General features: G+C 35.8%; 1 protein-coding gene across 1 annotated transcript; it reads right to left on the bottom strand.

The window, feature by feature from the left end:
• Positions 1 to 2,976: 2,976 nt before the first annotated feature.
• On the bottom strand, positions 2,977 to 10,877 carry LOC107813886 (RAF-like serine/threonine-protein kinase 20). The gene is made up of 9 exons (XM_016639202.2): positions 10,423 to 10,877; positions 7,411 to 10,006; positions 7,217 to 7,318; positions 6,770 to 6,922; positions 5,714 to 5,877; positions 5,421 to 5,568; positions 5,130 to 5,249; positions 4,955 to 5,042; positions 2,977 to 3,814 (listed from the first exon to the last, which is right to left on the bottom strand). Exons 2-9 carry the CDS (start codon positions 9,802 to 9,804, stop codon positions 3,648 to 3,650), a joined length of 3,336 nt encoding a protein of 1,111 aa, XP_016494688.2. The 5' UTR covers positions 9,805 to 10,006; positions 10,423 to 10,877; the 3' UTR covers positions 2,977 to 3,647.
• Positions 10,878 to 23,578: the final 12,701 nt, after the last annotated feature.

The following is a 23,578-nucleotide window of genomic DNA, read 5'->3' as shown; positions in this document are numbered from 1 at the left end:
GGAGAAGCCTTTCATGTTAGGATTTTTTCATACTCAAGCTCGAATTCGAGAACTCTGATTAATGGCGAAAGAATCTGATCCATCTTATTATAACCCTATATGGTCTCTTAACTTTATTAGTAAGTCTCATATTCTTATCCACTTCACGATATTCATGTATGAACAACATTCAAATAATAAAGTACATTAAGACCATTAGTTTATAAAATTAAACTATAATACTATGATCCACCTGTAGGCTCAGTCCCTATATATGCAAAGAATTAAAGAAAGAGAGATTAAGGAAGGAGATTTAAATATTAATAAGGTATTAATTATATATAGACCTAGGAACCAGAAAAAAATGATCTAGCTAATTAAAGGAGGGTTGACAAAGTTGCCCTACAATGGACTCTTGATATAAATGAACTTTTAAATAATTAATTTTCTATATAATCTAACCAAATATTCTTTGAAGTAGACCCTTAATGACTTTTGTTTTTCTTCAACAATAATTTATCTGCACCCTTAAATTAATGTAGCTGTTATTATCACTTCATTCACTTTTTGTAGGATAATAATACTATATTATAAAAGAATATAAAAATAATTCTTAACTCATCTGTATGATTGTCAACCCCTCTTTTAACAAACCCATAATGAATTACTATATCACATTCTGGTATCCAAGGAAATTGACTTGGCCTTATCTCTTTAACGACTTTATTACTTTACCATGCATTTATTTACACACTTCTAATTTTATTACATTCTTTCGTTTCCAATTGCTACTGTCTATCACACTCTTTATCGAAATATACCTAAAATGATTTATTTGTAAACATCAAATAAATGTGTTTTTATATTATAATTTTGCTGGATTTTAACTTATATACACTTATATTATCACAAAGCATCTCCATTTTTGGATAGGGTCGGGGAAGAACCGCATCCCCAAGAGGTGTAATGTAGACAGCCTATCTTAATGCAAGCATTAGTGGATATTTTCACGGCTCAAACTCGTGACCTATAGGTCATGCAGAAACAACTTTACTGTTGCTCCAAAGCATTTGATTTAATTGGTTACCAAATTAAATTATTTACTCTATTTCTTAAAGTTCCATGCATCTATTGATATGTATCACGCTTGTTGTGAACAATTACTATTGTATACTGATATTATAAAAGAACTTTAATATTTTTTATGTCATATAAAAAATAATTATGTTAACCGTCAAAAAAAAGAAGTTTAGTAACACAGAAAATAAGGCAGGTTACTGCTTCAACATGTTAAAATACCATAATAAAAGTTTTTTACACGGTCAATATATATAAAGCTAACCCCCTTCTTATAGTTACATCAACATGAATCTGTACTACCTTTTAAAATCGCGGTTATAATCAACTATACAACAAAAGGAACAATCTAATGATGTTGATAAATCACTAGGGAATATGGTGGGATGAATGGATTCCTCCACTTTTGACTAGAAATCAGATTCGGATTATGTTAATGAAAAAATTTCTTAGTAGGAAGTGATAGTTTTCCCTTAAACAAATTCTACATAACACAAAACTGAATAAGTCAGGTCAGCAGGTATCGGTATCGGACAAAACCAGAAAAATACTTTATTATGACAGGTTGTGTGCACTACATTTTTTAGAGTACGGTTTTTTCTCGATCTCTATAGGAACACGGGATACTTTATGTACCGTTTTTTTACATTGTTTGTTTGTTTTAATAACCAGACAAACTTGCTTTTGTTGCAACCAAATCAACCCATTGGCCATTGAGAATTACTGCCTTTTTTCCTTCTAATTTCTCAAGTCCAATAGTTTTTTTACTTCTGTTCTAATAAAATTACTCTAAGATTATCCACTTGACACGTAGTAAGTCAAAATGGTACGTACAAAAAGTTGACTTTTGGTTGAAAAGTACAATCCCGCGTATTAGGTACACAAAAGGACTTGTGTTTCTAGAAATATAACTATCATATGATGATGTCAAGGAATTTGACCTTTGGATTTACTATTAACAATTTTTTTATTAAATTCATTTTTAAACTAATTGGTCCCAGCAAAAATTAGGAAACTAGTCAAATAAAATTATAAAGGGAAAATAAAAGAAAAAGAAACAACAGAAGAAAGGAATTTAAGTCAACTAGGTGTTTATACAAACACTAGCTTGCCTTAGTTAGGTTGGTTTGGTAGATTGGGACAAGAAAATATCAATTTTTGATGTATCTTTATTAAATATAAACTAAACTTTATACTTAGTTTCATACACTTAGCTCCATCTTTATTTAGTTAGAAGATAATCCTGAATAACTAGACAATACACAAAAGAATTATTAGCAAAGGTAAAGCACAACCATTAATTTATTTTTACTTGAGATAAGAGTTAGCTTCATCCGTGTTAGGTTGCTTGCTCACACTGTCGGTTTCAAGTACAAATAAAGGAAGACATTTCTGATAAATTGATGATCATTGTGAAACTCGTTTTGATGTTTTACCTCAAAGTTATAGGGTTCAAGGTCAACTAGTAAGAGATTGAAGAGATTAGCTTCATCGAACAAATCTGAATCACCATCAAAAAAAAGCTAAAGCAATGCTCAATAATAAAAGATATAGGGGCGCATGAAGAGTGTAACGCCTATGACCGAGGACAGGCCGATGAGGGGCATGTCAAGCAGGACTGGCAGGCTTCAGCTGGCAAGCTTCTAAAGAAGGGTCCACATATCACCTTAGACGAACCCCACATCGAAATGGGAGGGGAAAGTAAAGTACTTTATAAGATATGACACAAATTCACATTCTTATAAAACAAATTCACATGATACGCACGTATTTTTGACCCAATATAGCGTAGCCCAAGAGACGATCCATGCGGTTTGTTGTGCTATAGCGGACAATACGTACCATGAGCTTAGATCGTAGATTTGCCTAGAATAAATCACCCTTGAAAGAGTAAAAACCTCAATATAGCACTTCAAAATATAAAGTAAAATAATTCTAGCAGAGTATAACTGTGTATAAAACTTAAGGGGGCCTTATCTCAACAATTTGTTACACTTAAAATTCAACTAGGTAGAGCAATGGCTGCTTCCTTCATTGCAAAAGAGAGCAACTTACCTGCCTACAGATTTTATATTGTATAGCTGTATGCTAATGTAATACAGAAAATGAAAATCATATAACTTCAGATGTATAAATTATCATTAATTTATATACACTGCTTTACCAGTTCCAACAGATATCTGAAACAAGAAAAATCAATATCTGAATGAACTGCACCAGCATCATCATAACCTTAACATATGCTGAGACCTTGACAAAGTTGAAATGCCGGCCAACCCCAATGGTCTTTCGGAAGATGCATAAACGTACTACTCGGCTTCAAGATCATAGTATAATTCAAAGTATTGTAATATGATCTTCAATATAGCACTAGGACGTCCGTGTTGCAATGACTTCATATTGTTAATAGGCCATATGAAGTTACCGGACGAGAAAACATATTTAAGAATGTTTATTATAGTTTGGTGCCATCTTGGGAGACGGTAACAACTTCGAAGTGAAACATGCGCTATCCTTTCATCTTTCTCAGTCAACATGTGAATGACTAACTGTTTTGGAAGGAGCGAGTATGGTAACTCCTGAAACAGGCATTATTTCAGGTTCATTGCCGCTGCCATAGTTCTCAATTTTTGAGAGATTTCTGAGAATGATGGCCTCTCTGCCGGCTCAGGGGCCCAACAACTCTCCATCAGCGCTTTCCATTCGGGATCACACCATGTTGGAATTTGTGGACGCAGTGTATTGTTAACAATTCCTCCTATATATCATAAAACAAGATGAGTAATCCCTCAAGTAATATGAAAATATTTACACACGTCCAGAATGCGGAAACTGGTTTTTGTAGATAAGTAACAGCTACAGCCTATATATAATAAGCAGACTCCTTCAACACCTTGTATCACTGGAAATTGTGTTGAAGATATAACTAACTAAATAAATAAATAAAAATGTACCCTCTCCATTAAAGTTCCTCAAGAAGCCGACATGTTTGCCCCTTTGATACCCAAAAGCCCAACAAACCAATATCAAGCGCAGAATTCTGAGGTCCCTAATTACCCCCACAAAACCAACAGCAAAATCACTCATCTTTCCCTTGTTTTCAAAGAAGCTCAATCCATTGCTAATATCGCTCTTCCTATGATTCTCACCGGTCTTTTACTTTACTCCCGGTCCATGATCTCTATGCTTGTTCTTGGCCGGATCGGTGATTTAGCACTAGCTGGTGGTTCCCTTGCTATTGGATTCGCCAACATCACTGGATATTCAATCCTTTCTGGTTTAGCCATGGGTACGGAGCCCATTTGCGGACAAGCTTTTGGTGCCCAAATATACAATCTTCTTGGGCTAACTTTGCGAAGAACCATTCTTTTACTTTTATTAACTTCATTTCCAATAAATAAATAAAAGGTCCAAATTTCATTCTCTTAACAATTTACAATCACGACGCTAGCCATGCAAGGACAGAAAATATGCCAAGAGCTACTAAGACAACCACAACAGCAAATAGATATAGATAACCATCAGACATGCATAAATGATCAAACACGTTTCGATTGCATTATACAGTATAATTGGTACTATTCTCATATATGACCTAGACGCTACCTAGATTAAAGAGTCCATCAGCAAGCATTCACAAGTACCCAGTGACAGAGACACAAATGGACAGGGATTCTAAAAGATACTGCATCCACTTAGTGAATTGTCTTCTTCTTCTTCTTCTTCTTCTTTTTCTTTTGTCTCCTTTTTTTTTAATTCTTTTTTTTCAGTGGTTCTCTGAAAGTGGTTCTTTTAAGGAAGGGAAGTTTCAAGGTGATACAAACAAGTAGAGGAGATTGATTTCTCTGGCAAACAAAGAGAAAAAGAAAAATAACATGCATTTAGAACGGGTACATACCTATTATTGAAGCACAATGCATATCTGCATATGGTTCATCACCAGTAAGCAACTCCCACATAACAATTCCAAAAGAGTAAACATCAATCTGCATCGCAGAAAAAGGTTAATGATCACTTCATGAAAGAGCAAACATAACAACATAACCTCCGGCTTTTCAAAGACAAGACGTTACCTTCTCTGTCACCTTAGTTTTTCCACTTAGAAGCTCAGGTGCCATCCAGGGTAAAGTGCCACGAACACCTCCTGAGACTAAAGTGTGCTGTTTCACCTTTGATAGGCCAAGATCACCAATCTAAAGGTAAAGCAATGTAGTGTCAGGCGCTAAATATATCCACTACAGTACGAGAGTTGTAGTGTTACTGAACTCCACAAATCTAAATGCATTTTTATCTTCAGATACAATGAATTCTGAAATATCTTAACTAGGCTGTGGCGCTCAAGGAAATATGAGTATTCATCATACCTTGCAGACAGGTCGATGTGGATCCCGCATATTCACCAACAGATTTTCACATTTAAGATCAAAGTGAACAATGTTTTTCCCATGCAGATACTCCATTCCAAAAGCAGTATCCATGGCAATGATAAGCCTTTTACGACGATCAATAGTCCTGTTGAATAAATAGTTATCAAAGATATGTTGAAGATGCGAACTATCTAGAACATTGACAATGTCCTTTAACTTAATGAAATTGTGAAAATAATGAAGTCCAACTCTGACGGTTACCTCCTAGATAACTGAAAAGCAAAATGTACCTGTCCTTTTTCTGTAAAAACTGCTTCAACGATCCATTGACCATGAATTCTGTAACAGTTGCTAAAGATCCATCAGGGCCATCACGGACTACACCGTAAAAAGAAACAACATTTGGATGGTGCAGTGAACTTAATGTCAGAGCTTCCCTCCAGAAATCTGCAATCTAATGAACAGAAAATGAAGAGGAAAATAAGATTGGGTTCAAAATATAGACTACTTCTGGAGAATGAAGACAGAGTGAAACAAAGCAGCGCAATAAGCAAAGTGTAGCATCAAATTAAATTTCACCATTAGAACTCAGGTCATAACTAGAAGTGGTGATAAGAATGCTAGACAATATCATTTGAATCCCTCTTTTCAACTTCTTCCTCTTATTTTCTTCCTAATTTGGGTAGGAAATGGTCAATCAATATTTTAAACGATATGAGATCTCCAGTGAACACCGATGATATGAGAGGCAATCCATCTTAAAGCTATGGTCACATTGAAAGAGAAAAATAATGCCAAAAAGAAGAGCGTCATAGATCAACGTAATATACTTGCTGAAAGTTGGCACCAATTATACCTAATACTATATATTGATATAGTTCATGGACTATGAACATCTTCATAGTCAGTGCCTGAGCTAAAATTTTATTTGCTTGAGGAAGTTAGTGTTTCAGGTCAGTATTTTATCATTACTAAAAGAGTAGAAGAGAATTTGGGGTTTGCCAGGAGATCAGTGAATCTCGGGTGACTATTTGAAACACATCAATGAGATTGCAAACAGTAGACTTGTCATATTTCCTACTAACCCGAGTCATGGAAAAAAGACAAAAGAATTTTAGCAGGAGCATATCAGGAGAAGAGGAAAGAGCTTATGAATCTTTATATTTACAAGCATTTGCAGGATTCTGATGTCACTGATGGAGAAGAAGCGTCCAGAATAGGATATGATGGTCAATAAATCCCAACATTTTACTGGTTACACAAGTGAGAAAGTGAAAAGAAGAGGATCCACCATGCTTACAGAGCAGAAGTTTTTATATCAGAGAATGTATATATTAAGGACATACCAAACGTTCTCTTTCAGATGGCCTTCCTGCGAAGCAGCTGGCTTTGATTCTCTTTATAGCGACATCTGACCCCTTCCACTTTCCGTGATAAACTGATCCATATGTCCCAGAACCCAACTCCCGGATTTCCTCGAGATCTTCATTCTTGATTGTCTATATCAATACAACATGAATACAGTTTTATTCAAATAATATATATGAAAATAACAAAACCTGACAAAATATTCACTAAAAACAAACAAAACAAAATGAATGCAGAAGGTTTTCCGTATAATCTCCTCGGAAAAATCTGAGAGGAAAGAGAAGCAGCAACTAATGTGACACGAGATTTGACTAGAAAGGTTTTCCCATAATCTCCTCAGAAGAATCACAGTTGGAATGCGGAAAAAAAATGTTAGCTTGAGACTAGTGAGGAAAGGGAAGACAGAACAAAGTGATTTCAAGAACCTGCAATCCCTTCTCAATAGCTTCTTCCTCAGCCTTTGTCGGCTCAATCTTGGAATTGTTAACATTGTCGTCAGAATCAAATTCCAAGCCCCCATGGCCATCCTGTAAATCAAGAGATGGTATTATATATAGAATCACAAATACTAAACATATATGATGCAAACTAATAATAATAATAATATCGTGACCCTCACAGCTAACTCTGCATCGTTCTCATTCGCCACTTTAGCCGCAGTGTCATGCTCATGAATGGAATCAGCATTTTCTTGGACTTCAGCTTTTACACCCTTAACACTTTGTAATTCTACCTTTTCCACAGAAGAAATCTGATCAGGTAAGCAAGCCAACCGATCCTTTGGGTTAGTCTCAGTATCGGCAGAACCACCTTCTTTTACAGCACTTTCTGGGCAAGTGGACCCAAGAGATACAGGGGTATTTGGATTTTTGTCCATTAATGCTTCTGACGGAGTCCCGCTGCACATATTAGAGTCTTCCACCAACACTGAAGGACATAGCTGTTCAACTTCCTGGCGAATAAAACTCTCCTTCTCGCTGACACACATATCAGCAGTTAACTTTGTTCCAGACCTATTCAACGAAGCCGGCCTATCACCAAGGAATGGTTCTGAATCAGATTTTAACGACGGATCCTCCAGAGTTGCAAAAGTGTGCATGCCACCTGGGGTCTGAATAGCTTCCACAGTATGCACGGACTGATTTCCCACAGTGTGAGCATTTGATATCATGTTTTGGGCTGGTACATAAGAATATTCAGGCACGGAAAAACCATCAAATCCCATCCTTTTCTGTGAAGAATCAAGCCAAGAATTTTGGTTCTCCATCCCAGCTTGCAACCTAGGACTATTTTCCATTATACCCCTGACAAATCCAGGACTAGCAGAACCATTGACCAACTGTGGTGGATTAGCAACCTCGTATGAAGGACCTCCGTGACTTGGGCTTTGAACATTCCTCCACAAAGAATGTGCAGGCATGTTTGCTTGAGGAACCTGGTAGGTTGCATCTGGTCCGTAAGCATAAGGTAGATTTCCATATCGAACTCCACGATCATCCATGGAGGGAAGATGAATCTGAGATCCTGTGGCTACCACCTGATCATGATATACCTGGCTAACAGGATCCCGTCCAGTTCGAATGTGACGAAGGTCTTCATAATTGAGACCTTGTGCAAGGACCTGATGCCCGTCAATTAAATTGCTATGGGAAAGTGATATACTGGCAGCATTTTCCACAACATAGTGATCTGTCAACCTACTAGCTCCAGACGCATGGATCTGTGGGTCCTCAACTCGAGCATTTGGTTGATGCTGCACGCTCCACCCTCTTTCATGACTATGAGTCTCACTCTGACGGCAACGAGGATCATTTTGTTCGATGGGGTAGTATGAGTGGTGCAAATTGGCATCGGCAGTCACCGGAAACATTTCTCTTTTTGGTGGGCACTCAGCACAAGGATTTGCAACCTGGTGGAATCCATTTACCATATCGAAATGAGAATGTTCTCCAGGCTTCCAAGAGGAATCGGGGTGAGGTTGATTGCGCTGAAAAGTCATTCGGCAATGCTCACAGATACTGTTCCCCTCAAATGTGTTAGCACCGTGAAGGATGTTTCCTGGAAAGCCAGCCTTGTCTGGTACAGGTCCATTCGGAAATAATAGTACGTTATCCGTATATTGAGGTTGATGATCATATAGGGATGGATGATTGACCTGAAGACGACTGTACTCTTCAGGCATTCTATCAAAACTTTTCTCTTGGAACTCTGGGTAGGGAGAATAGTACCGCGATGATGAAGGAGAATTTGGAAAATCTGATATTGGCCGTGGATCAAGGTGTCCCGGCTGCCTAGGAGAATAGTATGCTGGACTCCACGGGGCCTCCATTTCATTATACCTCTGATTAACCGATTGTTGGGGCTGAGCAAAACCCATATGTGGAATTGTAAGGTGACGCAAGTTGATCTGAGGCATATGTGCATCGTTACTCCTCAGATTATGGAGGCTACCATCAAGATTCATCTGATTAAAGCACTGCTCCGCAACGTGGAGATCATCTAATGGACCTGTAATCTGAAATTCATTATGTTGTGCCGTTCTGTATTCCGGGGATTCATTAAGACTATTCAAAGCATCCACATACCTTCTCTCATTATCCCTCTCATCCCCATCACAGAAATGCAACGATCCATCTTGATCAGGGTGAGAAAACAGAAAGATCCTGAGCCTAGTAAATCCGTCACCAGAACCCAACTTATCATATTCCTCCATCATATTGACCACATCATCATCATTCACTACCGAGACAAGAGCATCAAGATCCTCATCAGGCTGCTGATACTTTAATACCATTGCCCCCTCAAAGATCTCCCTCATTTTCGCCATGAGTTCCTCAAAAGAAATATCGCGTGGAACACTCACTATCCTTGTCTCACCGCCCACATACCGAAGCTTCCCATCCTGAGGCCTCGGCAATATACTGCCCGAAAAACTACACAAGAACTTCACACGTGGCGTGTCATCGTTAGAACTACAAAGTGAGCCAGGGTTGGTCATTGTGGGGCTATCCATAGAGTGTAGCAAAGGTTGCTGCTCTCTCACTTAGCAATCAAAATTCCAGCCTTTATTCACTCAAAATTCCAACACCTTCATCCTTTATGAGTTAGTATCAGAACTCGTAATACTCCAAAGTCACACCTCAACACTCCCAAATTCAGTAACTCGAATGTTCTGAGAAAGTTAACAACCATGTCCACCAAGAATCATCAATGCCCTAGAAATATTAACCAAACATAAACTTCAAGAATTCTTCAACAAAATAATAACAGAAATCAACAACTAAAATCACCTATTTTTAGCCTCAAGTTAATCCAAGAACATACAAAATACTAAGCCAATGAACCAGAACTCTTCAAACCCTTTTAAGTAATAAATCAAAACCCCTAAATGAGAATTAAGCATCAGTAATATCACAATTCCAGCAAAATTTACCAAACCCCAGAAAAGATTCACCAAATTTCCCATATAATTCAGCAATTCTTTACAAATATGCACAAAAAAGCACAAATTTGTAGCTCAAATAACTCTGGAAAGCTCAAAATATTAACCCAAAAATTCAAAATCCTGAAAACCCAATTCAGTAAATGAATCAAATAACCCAAATTGAGCATCAAGAATCAGTAAAATTACCTTATAAAGAAAATGCCCGTCCTCCTCAATTCTGATTACCCCAAAGCTTCAAACTTTTTCAATTTTCTCCCAATTCTTGACAAAACCCACCAAAATTTAAGCTTTCTCGTATTAAATGTCCTAAAACAAACTCAAAAAATCTAATCTTTAATCTCTAAAAACCCAACAAAAAATTAACAAATAGAGGTGGATAAAAAAAAACCGCAAAAAAAAGCTAGTTATTGGACACCATAAAAAGCTAGTGGAAATTAAAAGTAAGGATATTTATTTGGGTGTGTGTTTGTGTGTGAAATTATAGAGAGAAATAGGAGATGCCATGGTTGGGATGATTGATGCTCTCTCTGTGTGTGTTTTTTGGGGTAGGGTGGTGGGGAAAAGGGGGTGGTTGGTGATGCCAGGTAGAGGGACACTTGGCAATATATGGGAACATGGAATCGAGGCATAAATTTATCTTCGACTAGGTATATTCTTTTCACTCACTTTAAAGGAGCGTGTATTGAAATATTCTTGGGGATATGTTATATTTGTATGAAGAAAAGAATAAACAAAAAATAGAAAAAAATATGCACTATAGATGGTCCAAATTAAATGTGGTGAATTTTTTAAAAAATTATTTTCTTATTTTGGAGAATATTTTTTTAGAAAGTACATCAAGGTCGTTTTCAATCAAGTAACTATTTGATGGAGACTAAGTGGGCATCTAGACATAAGAACGGTGAAATTCCAGAAAAAAGTAAAAAAAAAATAATAAAGAAAATAGTATTTGAAAAATAAAGTTGCTTTTGGACATGAATACAATTTGAAGCTATTTTTGAATTATTGTGAGTGATCTGAAGTGAAAATTTAAATAATATTATAAAATAAAAACAATATAGCAAGAACTATGTAATTAATTAGGACTAATAATAGAAGAGAATGATAACATTAGAAGAGAGGATTTATTTCTTTGTTTTTGAGTCTAGAATAGGTTCATCAGTGAACCTATTTATAGAAACGTTTCGTTGTTACAAAACCAATCTAAAACTTGTTATAAATACATAACCAATCTAAAATCTGTTATGGATACATAACCAATCTAAAACTTGTTATAGATACATAACCAATTTAAAACTTGTTATATGAGACATCCATCGGTGCAAATGGATAGATCCATTTGCAGGATTTATAACACTCCCCCTTGGATGTCCACTAACAGATAATGTGCATCATTAAAACCTTACTAAGAAAAACCCAGTGGGAAAAATCTTAGTGAAGGAAAAAAAGTACACATATCTTGTAATACGCATTAAGAGTTGCCTCATTAAAAATCCTTACTAGGAAAACTCAAATGGGACAAAACCTTGCTTAAGGGAAAAAGAGTACAACGCGTATTTCTCCCCCTAATAAAAAACCTTATTTGATATCTCGGAGACGACCCATTCCAATCTTGTATCTTAACTTCTCAAATGTTGATGTCGGCAATGCCTTAGTGAACAAATCTGCCAAATTATCACTTGAACGAATTTGTTGAACATCTAATTCACTATTCTTTTGAAGATCATATGTGAAAAAGAATTTTGGTGAAATATGCTTTGTTCTGTCTCCTTTAATATATCCCCCTTTTAGTTGAGCTATACATGCAGCATTGTCTTCAAATAATGTTATTGGGATATCATTTTCCCGTGAGAGACCACATAGCTCCTGGATATGTTGAGTTATTGATCTCAACCAAATGTATTCTCGACTCGCTTCATGAATGGCTATTACCTCTGCATGATTTGAAGAAGTAGCAATCACAGTTTGTTTTGTTAAACGCCATGATATGGCAATACCTTCACATGTAAATAAATAGCCTATTTGAGATCGACCTGTATGTGGGTCAGACAAATATCCTGCATTTGCATAATCAATCAGTTATGACCTAAAAGTTCTTCATTATTTTCATGAGGACGAAATGGATCTTTATTTAGATCAAGTGATCTCACAACTGTCGGGGTACTCAATGGATGTGTTTTATCCATATAAAAGAGCTTCAAAATATTTTCGGTGTATGTTGATTGATGGACAAATATTCTATTTTTCAAATGCTCAATTTGTAAGCCAAGACAAAATTTTGTCTTTCCAAGATTTTTCATTTCAAATTCTTTCTTCAAGCATTCTACTGCCTTTGGACGCTCTTCAGGAGTTCCAATGATATTCAAGTCATCAACATACATAGCTATTATGACAAATTCAGATCCAGATCTTTTTATAAAGGCACAAGGATAAATTGTGTCATTCTTGTACCCTTCTTTCAATAGGTATTCGTTGAGACGATTATACCACATGCGCCATGATTGCTTCAATCCATACAAGGATTTATGAAGCTTTATTAAACAAGTTTCTCGGGTATCTTTGTATGTTTCATGTACTTTGAATCCTTTAGGGATTTTCATAAAAATTTCGTTATCCAGTGAGTCATATAAATAGGCCGTGACAACATCAATAAGATGAATATCAAGTTTTTCATGAATTACTAGACTAATAAGATACCTGAATGTGATTGCATCCATCACAGGAGAATATGTCTCTATATAATCAATGCCAGGATGTTTACGAAAAATCTTGTGCCACAAGTTGTCTTTATATCTATAGACTTGATTTTGAATTTTACTTTTTCACAAGAAAATATGTTTACCTCCACTGGGCTTTATACTTTCTGATGTTGGGACTATATGTCCAACTTCACATTTTTTCAGGTGAAGTCAATCTTGATTGCGTATTTTTTATTTTGGCCAATCATTTATCTGTCCACATTCTATGATAGATTTGAGCTCAAGATCCTCATCAATATTGATAATATTGAGCGCTACATTATATCAATAATATCGTCGATGTTCATTTTATATCAGTTGCATCATCACTTAATAAAGACATAACTTGTCGAGATCTCTTTTTTTCAGGTACCCGAGCCTCTTTTATGAGGTCCTATAAAGTGTTATGTCGCGGTGCCCTTATAGAGCACTTGCCTCCTTATTATAGACATCTTGATCATTTACTTTTCTCCTTCTTCAAGGAGTTTTATTTTTGGAACCGATTAGTCAATTATGCTTCATGTGTGCCATAGACTTTGTCCTTCATGGACTTTATTCCTTTTTTTTGGAGCACTAGTAGCTGAAATATGATATTTAGCTTTGGGCCAATAAATGTGTCTAGCAATATTTTGCAAATGAATTATCACTTGAACTTGAAGTTCATATTTTCTTGTGTGAGGATCTAGACGTACTCATAATAATTCATCTCATGTAATATTTTTTTAGCTGCCCATTCCCCCCCCTCCCCCCCAATGTTGGATCACCAAGACATATCCCCATAATTCTTTAGGGACTCATCTTTATGCGTTATGGTGGAGCAATTAAATCATATAGCACATTCATATTTCTAGATAGAATTTATTTGGTTCCTGACCCTAAACCAATTGTGACAGGGAGAATTTATCAATAGTTTGTTGGCTAGATGCGTACAAGCGCTGATATATATTAAATAATACATCTCATACCAAATTTTATTTTTGGGAGTTTTGTTCTCATAACCAATTGGTTAGCTATAGTTGGAGGCATATAATTTCTACTAAACCAACTTGGATTTAAACCAGCATTATCAAGATAAATCATCATAATTTACATTCTCGAACTGTGCTCTAATAATTTGAGCAAGTAACCTTGCAAAAGCCAAACTACAAGTTGATAATGCACATGTGACTATACAATAGATGCAACTATTAAAATCATATAATAGTAAATGGTCCACATGACACGTGATTGGACCCATATATATCATCTTTTATTCGTTGCACCAATCCAAAACCTGTTATTACATAACCAATCTAAAACATGTTATGGATACATAACCAATCTAAAACATGTTATGGGAGACATCCATCGTTGCAAGTGGATGGATCCATTTGCAGGATTTATAACAAATAACAGTTTTCTGGAGTTTTTCGGATTTTTTGAAAAATTCTGAAATTCGACTTCAAGTGAAATTTCATGGCCAAACACTGATTCTGAGAAAAGAATTCAAAAAAAAAAAAAAATATTTTATGGCCAAACAGGCCCTAAATTCACTTTTCATAAATGTAAAAAATAAAACTGATCAGGAATATATTTTAGGCCTCTCCGAAATATAAGGGGTTATTTTTATTAGTTCTCTCGACATATTTTTCTTTCTTGGATTTAAGAAGTTTTCCGAAAATAATTTATTACATGCTTAATTGGGGTGCAAAGTTTTATTCGAACAGAATATTCAAATCACGATTTTTTGATGTAGTTGTGAATTAAAAAGCAATGAATAAATATCTAAGGTTGAAGTTGGAGGAATATTTGGATCTTAACATTAGGCACGTTTTGAAATGGTAGTATTATGATCCATAATGGTAGATTTAAGTGAATAAATGTACATATGAATGTATATATTATAGCATGTAAAAATATGTTGATTAATTTTTTTAACTTAAATTATAAATTTGACTTTAATTTAAGTTAGAATTCTATTTGAATCCTTAATATTTGAGATCATATTCTAGACAAAGATTGAAGAAAGTAGTACAATCAGCAATGCATGTCATACACATTAGAGCACGTAATCAATTTATAGAGGAGAAAAATAACCTTCAAATATTCTCTAATATTCTTTATGCAATACTTCACTAAAAAAATAGCTCGTAATACTCTTATTTATAATAGCATGAAACTTAATTTAATCACATATTAGAAAATTTATTGCTATATAATATTGACTACAAATGCTATCTAGATATTAATTAAATAAATTAACTAATGTTAAATCCTAATAATATAAACATTCTACTCCAACTTTAAATTAATCTTCAAAATAGGTTAAATTTCCCATATTCAATTTAAATTTAAGTTGATTCTTTTTAATTCAATTTTCAGTATATGCTTTGCTCGATTAATTTAAATTTTATTTTGCTTGATTAATTCGAATTCACACTAAAATTTTGGAATCTAAATGGATCTTAATAGTCTAATCCTATTATGTTGTAGATTTGTAGACTGCATCACTATCACAAATTACATGTTAGAAACAGACTCTAAATTGATAGGTTATCTACCAGCTTGGGCCTAAAGCTATAATACAATATGGGAGTCAACTTATGTAATTAATAGTCCCTCCGTTTTAATTTTGTGAACTTATTTTCTTTTTAGTTCGTCCCAAAAAGAATGACTTATATTCCTATTTGAAACAATTTATCTTTATGTAATGATTTATAACCACATAAAATATATATGACTCATTTTATACCACAAGTTCAAAAATTTTAAGTATCTCTTTTCTTAAATTTTGTGCCTAGTCAAATAAATTTTTGAAACGGAGGGAGTAAGTTATATTGTACTGTACTAGGTTTGCTTGTAAATAATTGGACAAGATATTACGATGATAGATTGGAGTTAACTGCTAATAATTTAAGCAAATGCAGTACATCATTTAATACTATATTAAATTGAAGTGAATTACAAAGTACAAACTTACAACTAATGCAGTACATCATTTCATACTATTTTAAATTAGCCTTGAAATGACTTGTTGACAACTTAGAATCGAGTTCAAGGCAACAACGAAATTTCAAAAAAATATTAGATTGTCACAGCTGATATTCGAACGTGCAAAATACTTATATATTTCAAAAAAAATCATTGTTGTTCCGCTAAAGTTTTATGTTAAGAAATTCAATTACCCACTATTGGATTTGGCAATTCGAACGCGCAAAAGCCTTGTGTTAAGGAAAATTTTTTGTTCCGCTAAAGGTTTATGCTAAGGAATTCAACCGTTTATATATGAAATGAAATATAATTCTTTTCCAGTTAATATAGTATAATTTGCTTATGAAGATGAATCAAATTTGAACCACATTCCAACCATATTATATAACTCCGCTCATACTGTAACGACCCAACCGATCGTTTTGAACATTTCCATCTCGTTCAGCTACTTGAAGTCTTGAGTAGCTTTGTTTTGTGTATTAGGACTTGCGAGGGTCAAGTTTTGTTTTCAGATGATTAGGAATTTAATTGAAAGAACAATTCCTGTTTTGGAAGTTTAAGTTGAATTAATGGACTGAATAGTGAAATATGTGTAAACGGTCCCGAAATAGATTTTTGATGATTCCAATAGCTCCGTATGGTGATTTTGGATTTTGGACTTACGAGCGTGTCCGAAATTTTTTTTGGAAGTCTGTAGCTAAATAAGGCTTGAAATGGCGAAAATAAGAAATTTAAATTTGAAAGTTTGACCGGGGAGTTGACTTTTTAATATCAGGATCGGAATCCAGTTTTGAAAATTTTTATAGTTTCGTTATGTCATTTATGACTTGTGTGCAAAATTTGAGGTCAACGGACTTGATTTGATAGGTTTCGGCATCGAATATAGAAGTTGTAAATTCTTAGTTTCATTAAGCTTGTCACGACCCGGATTGCCCACCCTCGGAAGTCGTGATAGCACCTATTAATGTGAGCTACGCAAGCCATTTATTGAACAGATTACATTTATCCATTTTTATACCTTTTTAGCATTTATAAAGCAATAATGTGAAAAACAGCGGAAAAACAGGGCCTGCGGATGCCTGCAGGTCTACCTTGGATCTCCGCGTGGATTGAAGGTAGCCACCCAAATGCTATGGTCCAAGAGCTGCTCCGGGATATGCACATAGTGCAAAGTGTAGTATCAGCACAATCGACCCCATGTGCTGGTAAGTTCCTAGCTTAACCTCGGCGAAGTAGTGACGAGACTAGGACCGGACTACCAAATGAACTTGTGTAGTTATATAATATACAGCGGAAAATAAAACAGGAATTAATCCAGTAAAGATGGGAGGGGGTACATGCTGCGGGGATGTATCAATATCAACAGTAAATCAAGAGTAACGGCGTAAGAACAACTTAGAATTCACGGCAAAACAATAAGAAACTTGTATCCAATCTATAAACATTTTGTATCAACAATTGTTGCGGCGCGCAATCCGATCCCAATATATGACAATTGTTACGGCGTGCAACCCGATCCATATCATTTATCACTATTGTGGTGCGCAACCCGATCCACATATATCATTGTTGCGGCGTGCAACCCGATCCATATATATCATTGTTGCGGCGTGCAACCCGATCCATATATATCATTGTTGCGGCGTGCAACCCGATCCATATATATCATTGTTGCAGCGTGGAACCCGATCCACATATAATATTGTTGCGACGTGCAACCCGATCCACATATAATATTGTTACGGCGTGCAACCCGTTCCAAATATACAGTTCAACACTAATCACGGCAAGAGTCCCGGCAAGGGATCAATTAAGAACATCACTATCCCGACAAGGAAATCGACGGTATAAGTAACTACGTCTTGGCAAAGGAAATCAGCTATAACCAAACTTGTTCCAACATCTAACTACCTCAATTAGCACCAATACCCAATCACAAGTACTTCTCACGAGAATAATCATAATCCTTGCTCAACACAGGAAATCAACAACTTAGACATTTGTAGGATTTATCAAGAACACAACAATTTCAATTTAAAACTCACGGTCATGCTTGACCCCAACGTATAGATACTCGTCACCATGCCTATACGCCGTACTCAACAAATAACATGTAGCACATAGGACTCTACTCCTAATCCCTCAAGCTAAGGTTAGACCAAACACTTAGCTCGATGCCACGAACACAATTCACGTCTCAATTATCGCTTTACCCATTGATTCCACCACCAATTCGCTCGTATCAAGCCATAAGTTACTTAATTACATCAATAAAAGCTAAATGAATCAATTCAAATGCATGAAAATAAGTTTTTCAAAGTTTTACCCAAAAGGTCAAAAATTGCCCCGGGCCCACATGGTCAAAACCCTAGGTTCGGACCAAACCCCGATTATCCATTCCCCCAAGAACCCAAATATATAATTTTTTTGAAATCGGACCTCAAATCGAGGTCCAAATCCCCAATTTTTGAAAAACCTAGGTTCTACCCAAAACACCCAATTTCCCCCATGAAAACCATTGATTTTGAGTTGAAATCATGTTAAAAGATGTTAATGATTGAAGGAAACGAGTTGAAATTGACTTACAATCGATTTGGAAGAAGAGTTGTTCTTGAAAAATCACCCTAGGGAGTTTATGTTTTGAAAAGATGTGAAAAATGGTTGATTTTTGGCTAAGATAAAAATTGCAGGTTGCAGGTATGTGAATTGCGAACAGGGTTCGCAGCTATGTTCATATTTGCGAAGTCGCATTTGCGACTGAGGTCTCGTATTTGCGACTAAAGGGGATTCCAGACAGATGTCGCATTTGCGAAGAAGGCAGCCCAGGCCACCTCTCGCATTTGCGATACATTGCTCGCATTTGCGAGACAGGCTTCGCAAGGCCTGAAGCATACCGGCAATTCCCTAAGTTAAAATTTCACTCTGTGGCCTATCCAAAACTCACCCGAGCCCTCAGGGTTCCAAACCAAACATGCACACCAATCTAAAAATATCATATGGACTTGCTCGTGCATTCAAATCACTAAGATAACATCAACAACTAGGAATTTAGCGTCAAAATCATAAAATTTTCTTAAGAACTTCAAATTTCCAATTTTCTCAAAAATGAACCGATACACGGGGTAAGTGTTCTTAACTCAATTTTGGTCAAATTACCCGAATCCATACTTGTTTTTAGCATTTAATCTGTGAATTTAGTTGAAAAATTATGAAAACCCTCTTGTTATAATTTGAAGATTTGAGGGTCGAGTTGATGTCGATTTTGGTAAAATTAGTGTGGTTGGACTCGTGGTTGGATGGCGTTCATATTCCGTATATTTTGTCGAGTTCCGAGACGTGGGCTCCACTGGCAATTTTTGAGTTAAATTTCGGATTTTGTTGGAAAATTAGTATTTTCATATGGAATTTATTCCTATAATTAGTATTGACTGAATTGAATTAATTGTGAGTAGATTTGAGGCGTTCGGAGGCCGATTCGCGAGGCAAAGGCATAACAGAGTAAAAGAATTACGCGGTTTGAGATAAGTAACTCTTCTAAACTTAGTGCTGAGGGTATAAACCCCGAATTATGTGTTATGTGATTGATGTTGAAGTGACGCACATGCTAGGTGACAGGCGTGTGGGCGTACACCCTGTGAATTGTGATTTTGTTGTTCCATGACACTGCTTAATGGTCCTATTTTGTTAATATATGTGCTTTCACCATGTGATTAAGTAACTGATCTATCAAATCACGCTAGATATCCTGTCTAGGCTTTATGATGATATTGTTAGGACCCATAAAGGTCGTTTCTTGCTGCTATCTCACTGATTTCATTGATATTTCGTACTCAGTCATATTTATGCATTCATATCATATCTCAGTCTCAGTTGTTATTTATTGATACATCATATCATTGTTGTCGGGCTAGTTTCATGACACTGTGAGCCCGTGAGTGGGACTCGAGAGATTGATGACTGAGTGAGGACGAGTACCTGACTGTGAGATATTGACACTATGACATGTGAGTTGTCCGTGCAACACGTGAGTCGTCTGTGCAGATTCTGAGATTGATGTTATAACACGTGAGTTGTCCTGTGCAAATTCTGATCTTCATACTATGGCACGTGAGTTATTCGTGCAGCACGTGAGTTGTCTGTACAGATTCTGATATTGATGTTATAACACGTGAGTTGTTCGTGCGAATTATAGCACTTGGGCTGTAGGAGCCCTCTGAAGTCTGCACACCCTCAGTGAGCGCAGTCGAATATGTATATGTTTATGGATCGAGTTGCACGCCGCAACGGGTACAGTACAGTGCTGAGTGATTAAGTGTGCTGAGTATTGAGCACGGTGAGAGATAATGCGAGACAGTAAGGTTGAGTACTTTGAGAGTATGAGTACATGAGTTCATCACTGAGAGACATTACATTTGACATGCGTACTTGATATACATGCATAAAGATGCATTCCCTTTGCTGCCGGTTTTGGTGACATTCATGATTTTTACATGTATCTTAACATGTAGGTATAGAGATGTACTTTTCTCATGCTATCTGAAAATGAAACATTTACCTGATGAAAAGGTTTTTAGGAAAAAGTACAGTTTTCAAACTTACTCATATTTTTGATGATTTTGGTAAAGAATTTGGGTTTTCACTAATTTACTTGAAAAACGGAACTGTTTTCGGAAAACTATGAAAAGGCTGAGCATTTTATCTCTGACCTACATCTATATTTACTTGCATTACATTGTTATGAACTGCTGTTGGTTATTGGTGTTGGACCCGACCTATGTTTCAGCTCGTCACTGCTTTCAATCTAAGTTTAGATTTGTTACTTTTTGAGTACATGAGGTCGGTTGTAGTCATACTACACTTCTTGCACATTGCGTGCAGACTTCGGATGATGTTGCTGAGTTCGATGAGAGCTGAATTGGAAGATGTACCTGCGGTTGTGGCTGCCTCTTGTTCATGGTAGTCGTAGATTTATAAAACTCTATTTATGTATTTTTCAAATAGATGATGTATTTCATACCAACTTTGTAAACTCTATTATTAGAAGCTCATGATTTGTACTACCAGTCCTTGGGAAAGGTATAAAAGTCAGATAATTCCTTTGTTTAATCGTCTTTTTAATATTATTGAAATTGGATAGTTATTAGTTGACTTACCTAACTGATTGCGTTAGGTGCCATCACGATTGGTGGATTTTGGATCGTGACAGATACGTACTAAGATTGGGTTAGTTTCATAAATGGTTTATCAATTCTTATTTTACTGCATTAAAGTTTAAAAAAAGTCTTTCGTAATGAAAAAATAAACTAAAACCTAAATTCATAAATATTTACTGAAATATTATTTTAATACGTGTTAAAAGTTAATTTAGGAGTACTATATGTCCAATTAAATATAAAAAATTGGTATTCCAGTGCACTAAGCTCCCCTGTGCATGAGGTTCGGGTCATATAGTTTTAAGAAAAGTGGGGCGGATCTACCAATGAAATGCTGCCAACTCAATAAACACACACAATATTTCGTTAATCGTGACGGTATTTATTAACCAAAAGATAATATTGTGGGTATATTTGGATCAAAAAGTAGACGAATCATAAAAATAAATTATTTACCAAACGATAGGGATATTTTAAACTTTTTTTTCGTAATTAATATTTCCCGAGGTCTAAGATTGCAAATATGGTTGCGTTTATTTGCGGCTGGAATGGCGCGTGTGACGTTCGCATTTGAAAGTCCGATTTGATAGATGCAGTCATTTTCCTCACACAAGGCCACAAGGGCAAAGAGAGCTAGTGTCACGCGCTTACCGTGGAAGTGGAACTGAGACTATATTTGGCCATTTTCTCGTCTCGTGAATAAAAACAGAGGCGAGGTCGACTGCCTCTTGTTAATGAAATCAACTTGCTAAAAAAAGTATATACAGAACCTTTTGTTTTAACTTTTTTCATTTCTTCGAGTTCGATATTGCTTTGTGACGCTACTACAACAATAATATATTTAAAGCCCGTTTGGACATAAGAAATTTTTATTTTAAAGCAGTATTTGGTTATCAAAATCTTGCAATTTTTTTAATTTCACTTGAAAATGCATTATCAAATTTGAAAATGAATTAAAAATTGGAAGGTTGCTATTTTTTAGTTTTACAAATTTACCCTATATTTTTAAAATTTATAAAAATACCCATTAGTTATTAACCTAGGTAACCATCAGCTACCCACTTCCCCTTCCATAAGGTTAGAAACACAAAACGCAAGCAGCAGGTCTTCTTCTCATCAAAGTGTGTTGCTGCCTTTCCCACTAGTCCTATTTGATTCTTGAACTGTGTCAACTGAAAGTTTGATTATATGGTAATGAGAAATATGTGGCTATGCATGCTTTTGCACCTTCTTTGTGTAAGCAGAATTAAAACATGTGATATTGATTTTGCATCTTCTGTGTGTTGCCGTAAAGCAGAATATGATAATAGTTAAACAATAGATTTGATTGTTTCTTTCAAGTAGGATAATCAAATTGGGGTGATTTTGATATTTTATACAAATTGTGGGGGGTATAAATCATGTTTTATGGTTTTGAAAAAAAGACATCCAAATATGTTGCAAAAAAGATAATCAAACACAACTTCATCTTCAATTCAAATTTTAGTGAAATTCCAAATTTAAAAAAAAAATTGGAATTCATGTCTAAACGCCTACTTAATATAAATTTATAAGTAGGGCCTAAAAAGGATAATTTATACGTAAACCTTACCCTACGTTATACAGATAGAGAAGTTATTTCTAATAGACTCTCGGCTCAAGGCAAACATAAATAAATCAGTTTAAAATAGGAAAAAGAAGCAATAATAACAACAAGATAATAAGATAATCAAAGTAGAAGTAACATTAGGTAATAATTGGCAATCTGGAACCACTAGCCCTGCCGGTTGCACCTGCTCGGGACTATGTGGTTCCAATCATGCCTGATGATGAGCAGCATAGATTGGAGAGGTTTGATAGACTTCAGCCTCCGATTTTCAGTGATAGAGAGGGCGGGGATGCCCAGGGTTTCTTGGACAAGTGTCAGAGGATTCTCCGTACAGCATGTGTTCTGGAGATCATGGGGTCTCATTCACTACATTTCAGTTCTCTGGAGCTGCCTTTACTTGGTGGGAGGCTTATGAGAGGCGTAGGTCTGTTGATGCAGCGCCCCTTACCTGACAGCAGTTCTTTATTCTTTTTCTGGAGAAGTATGTACCGCAGTCCCGGAGAGAGGAGCTGCGTAGGCAGTTTGAGCAATTGCGTCAGGATGATATGACTCTGACGTAATATGAGATGATATTTTCTGAGTTAGATCTTCATGGTATTTGATTGGTTCCCACAGACGGGGAGAGGATCAAGAGGTTCGTTAATGGCCTCACTTATCAGCTGCGGATTCTTATGACCAGAGAGAGGGTGTCTGGTGCTATTTTCTATCTTAATTCTCGACCTCCATACTCTCTTATCAAGTATCATATCCTCGATAAGCTCAACTACGTCTTTAAACTTTGTGACACTGGCTGCTGTAAACTTGTGTTGCATAAGAAAAAAACGTTCTTTATTCAAAAAATTATTCATATAACTCAAATCTAGATTTCTAACTAAGATGGAAGATCCCTCCCA

This window comes from Nicotiana tabacum, chromosome 9 (genome assembly GCF_000715075.1).
Source record: "Nicotiana tabacum cultivar K326 chromosome 9, ASM71507v2, whole genome shotgun sequence".
NCBI lineage: Eukaryota > Viridiplantae > Streptophyta > Magnoliopsida > Solanales > Solanaceae > Nicotiana > Nicotiana tabacum.
Note: the sequence above shows the minus strand (reverse complement) of the source record. Positions and strands in the feature narration are given on the sequence as shown.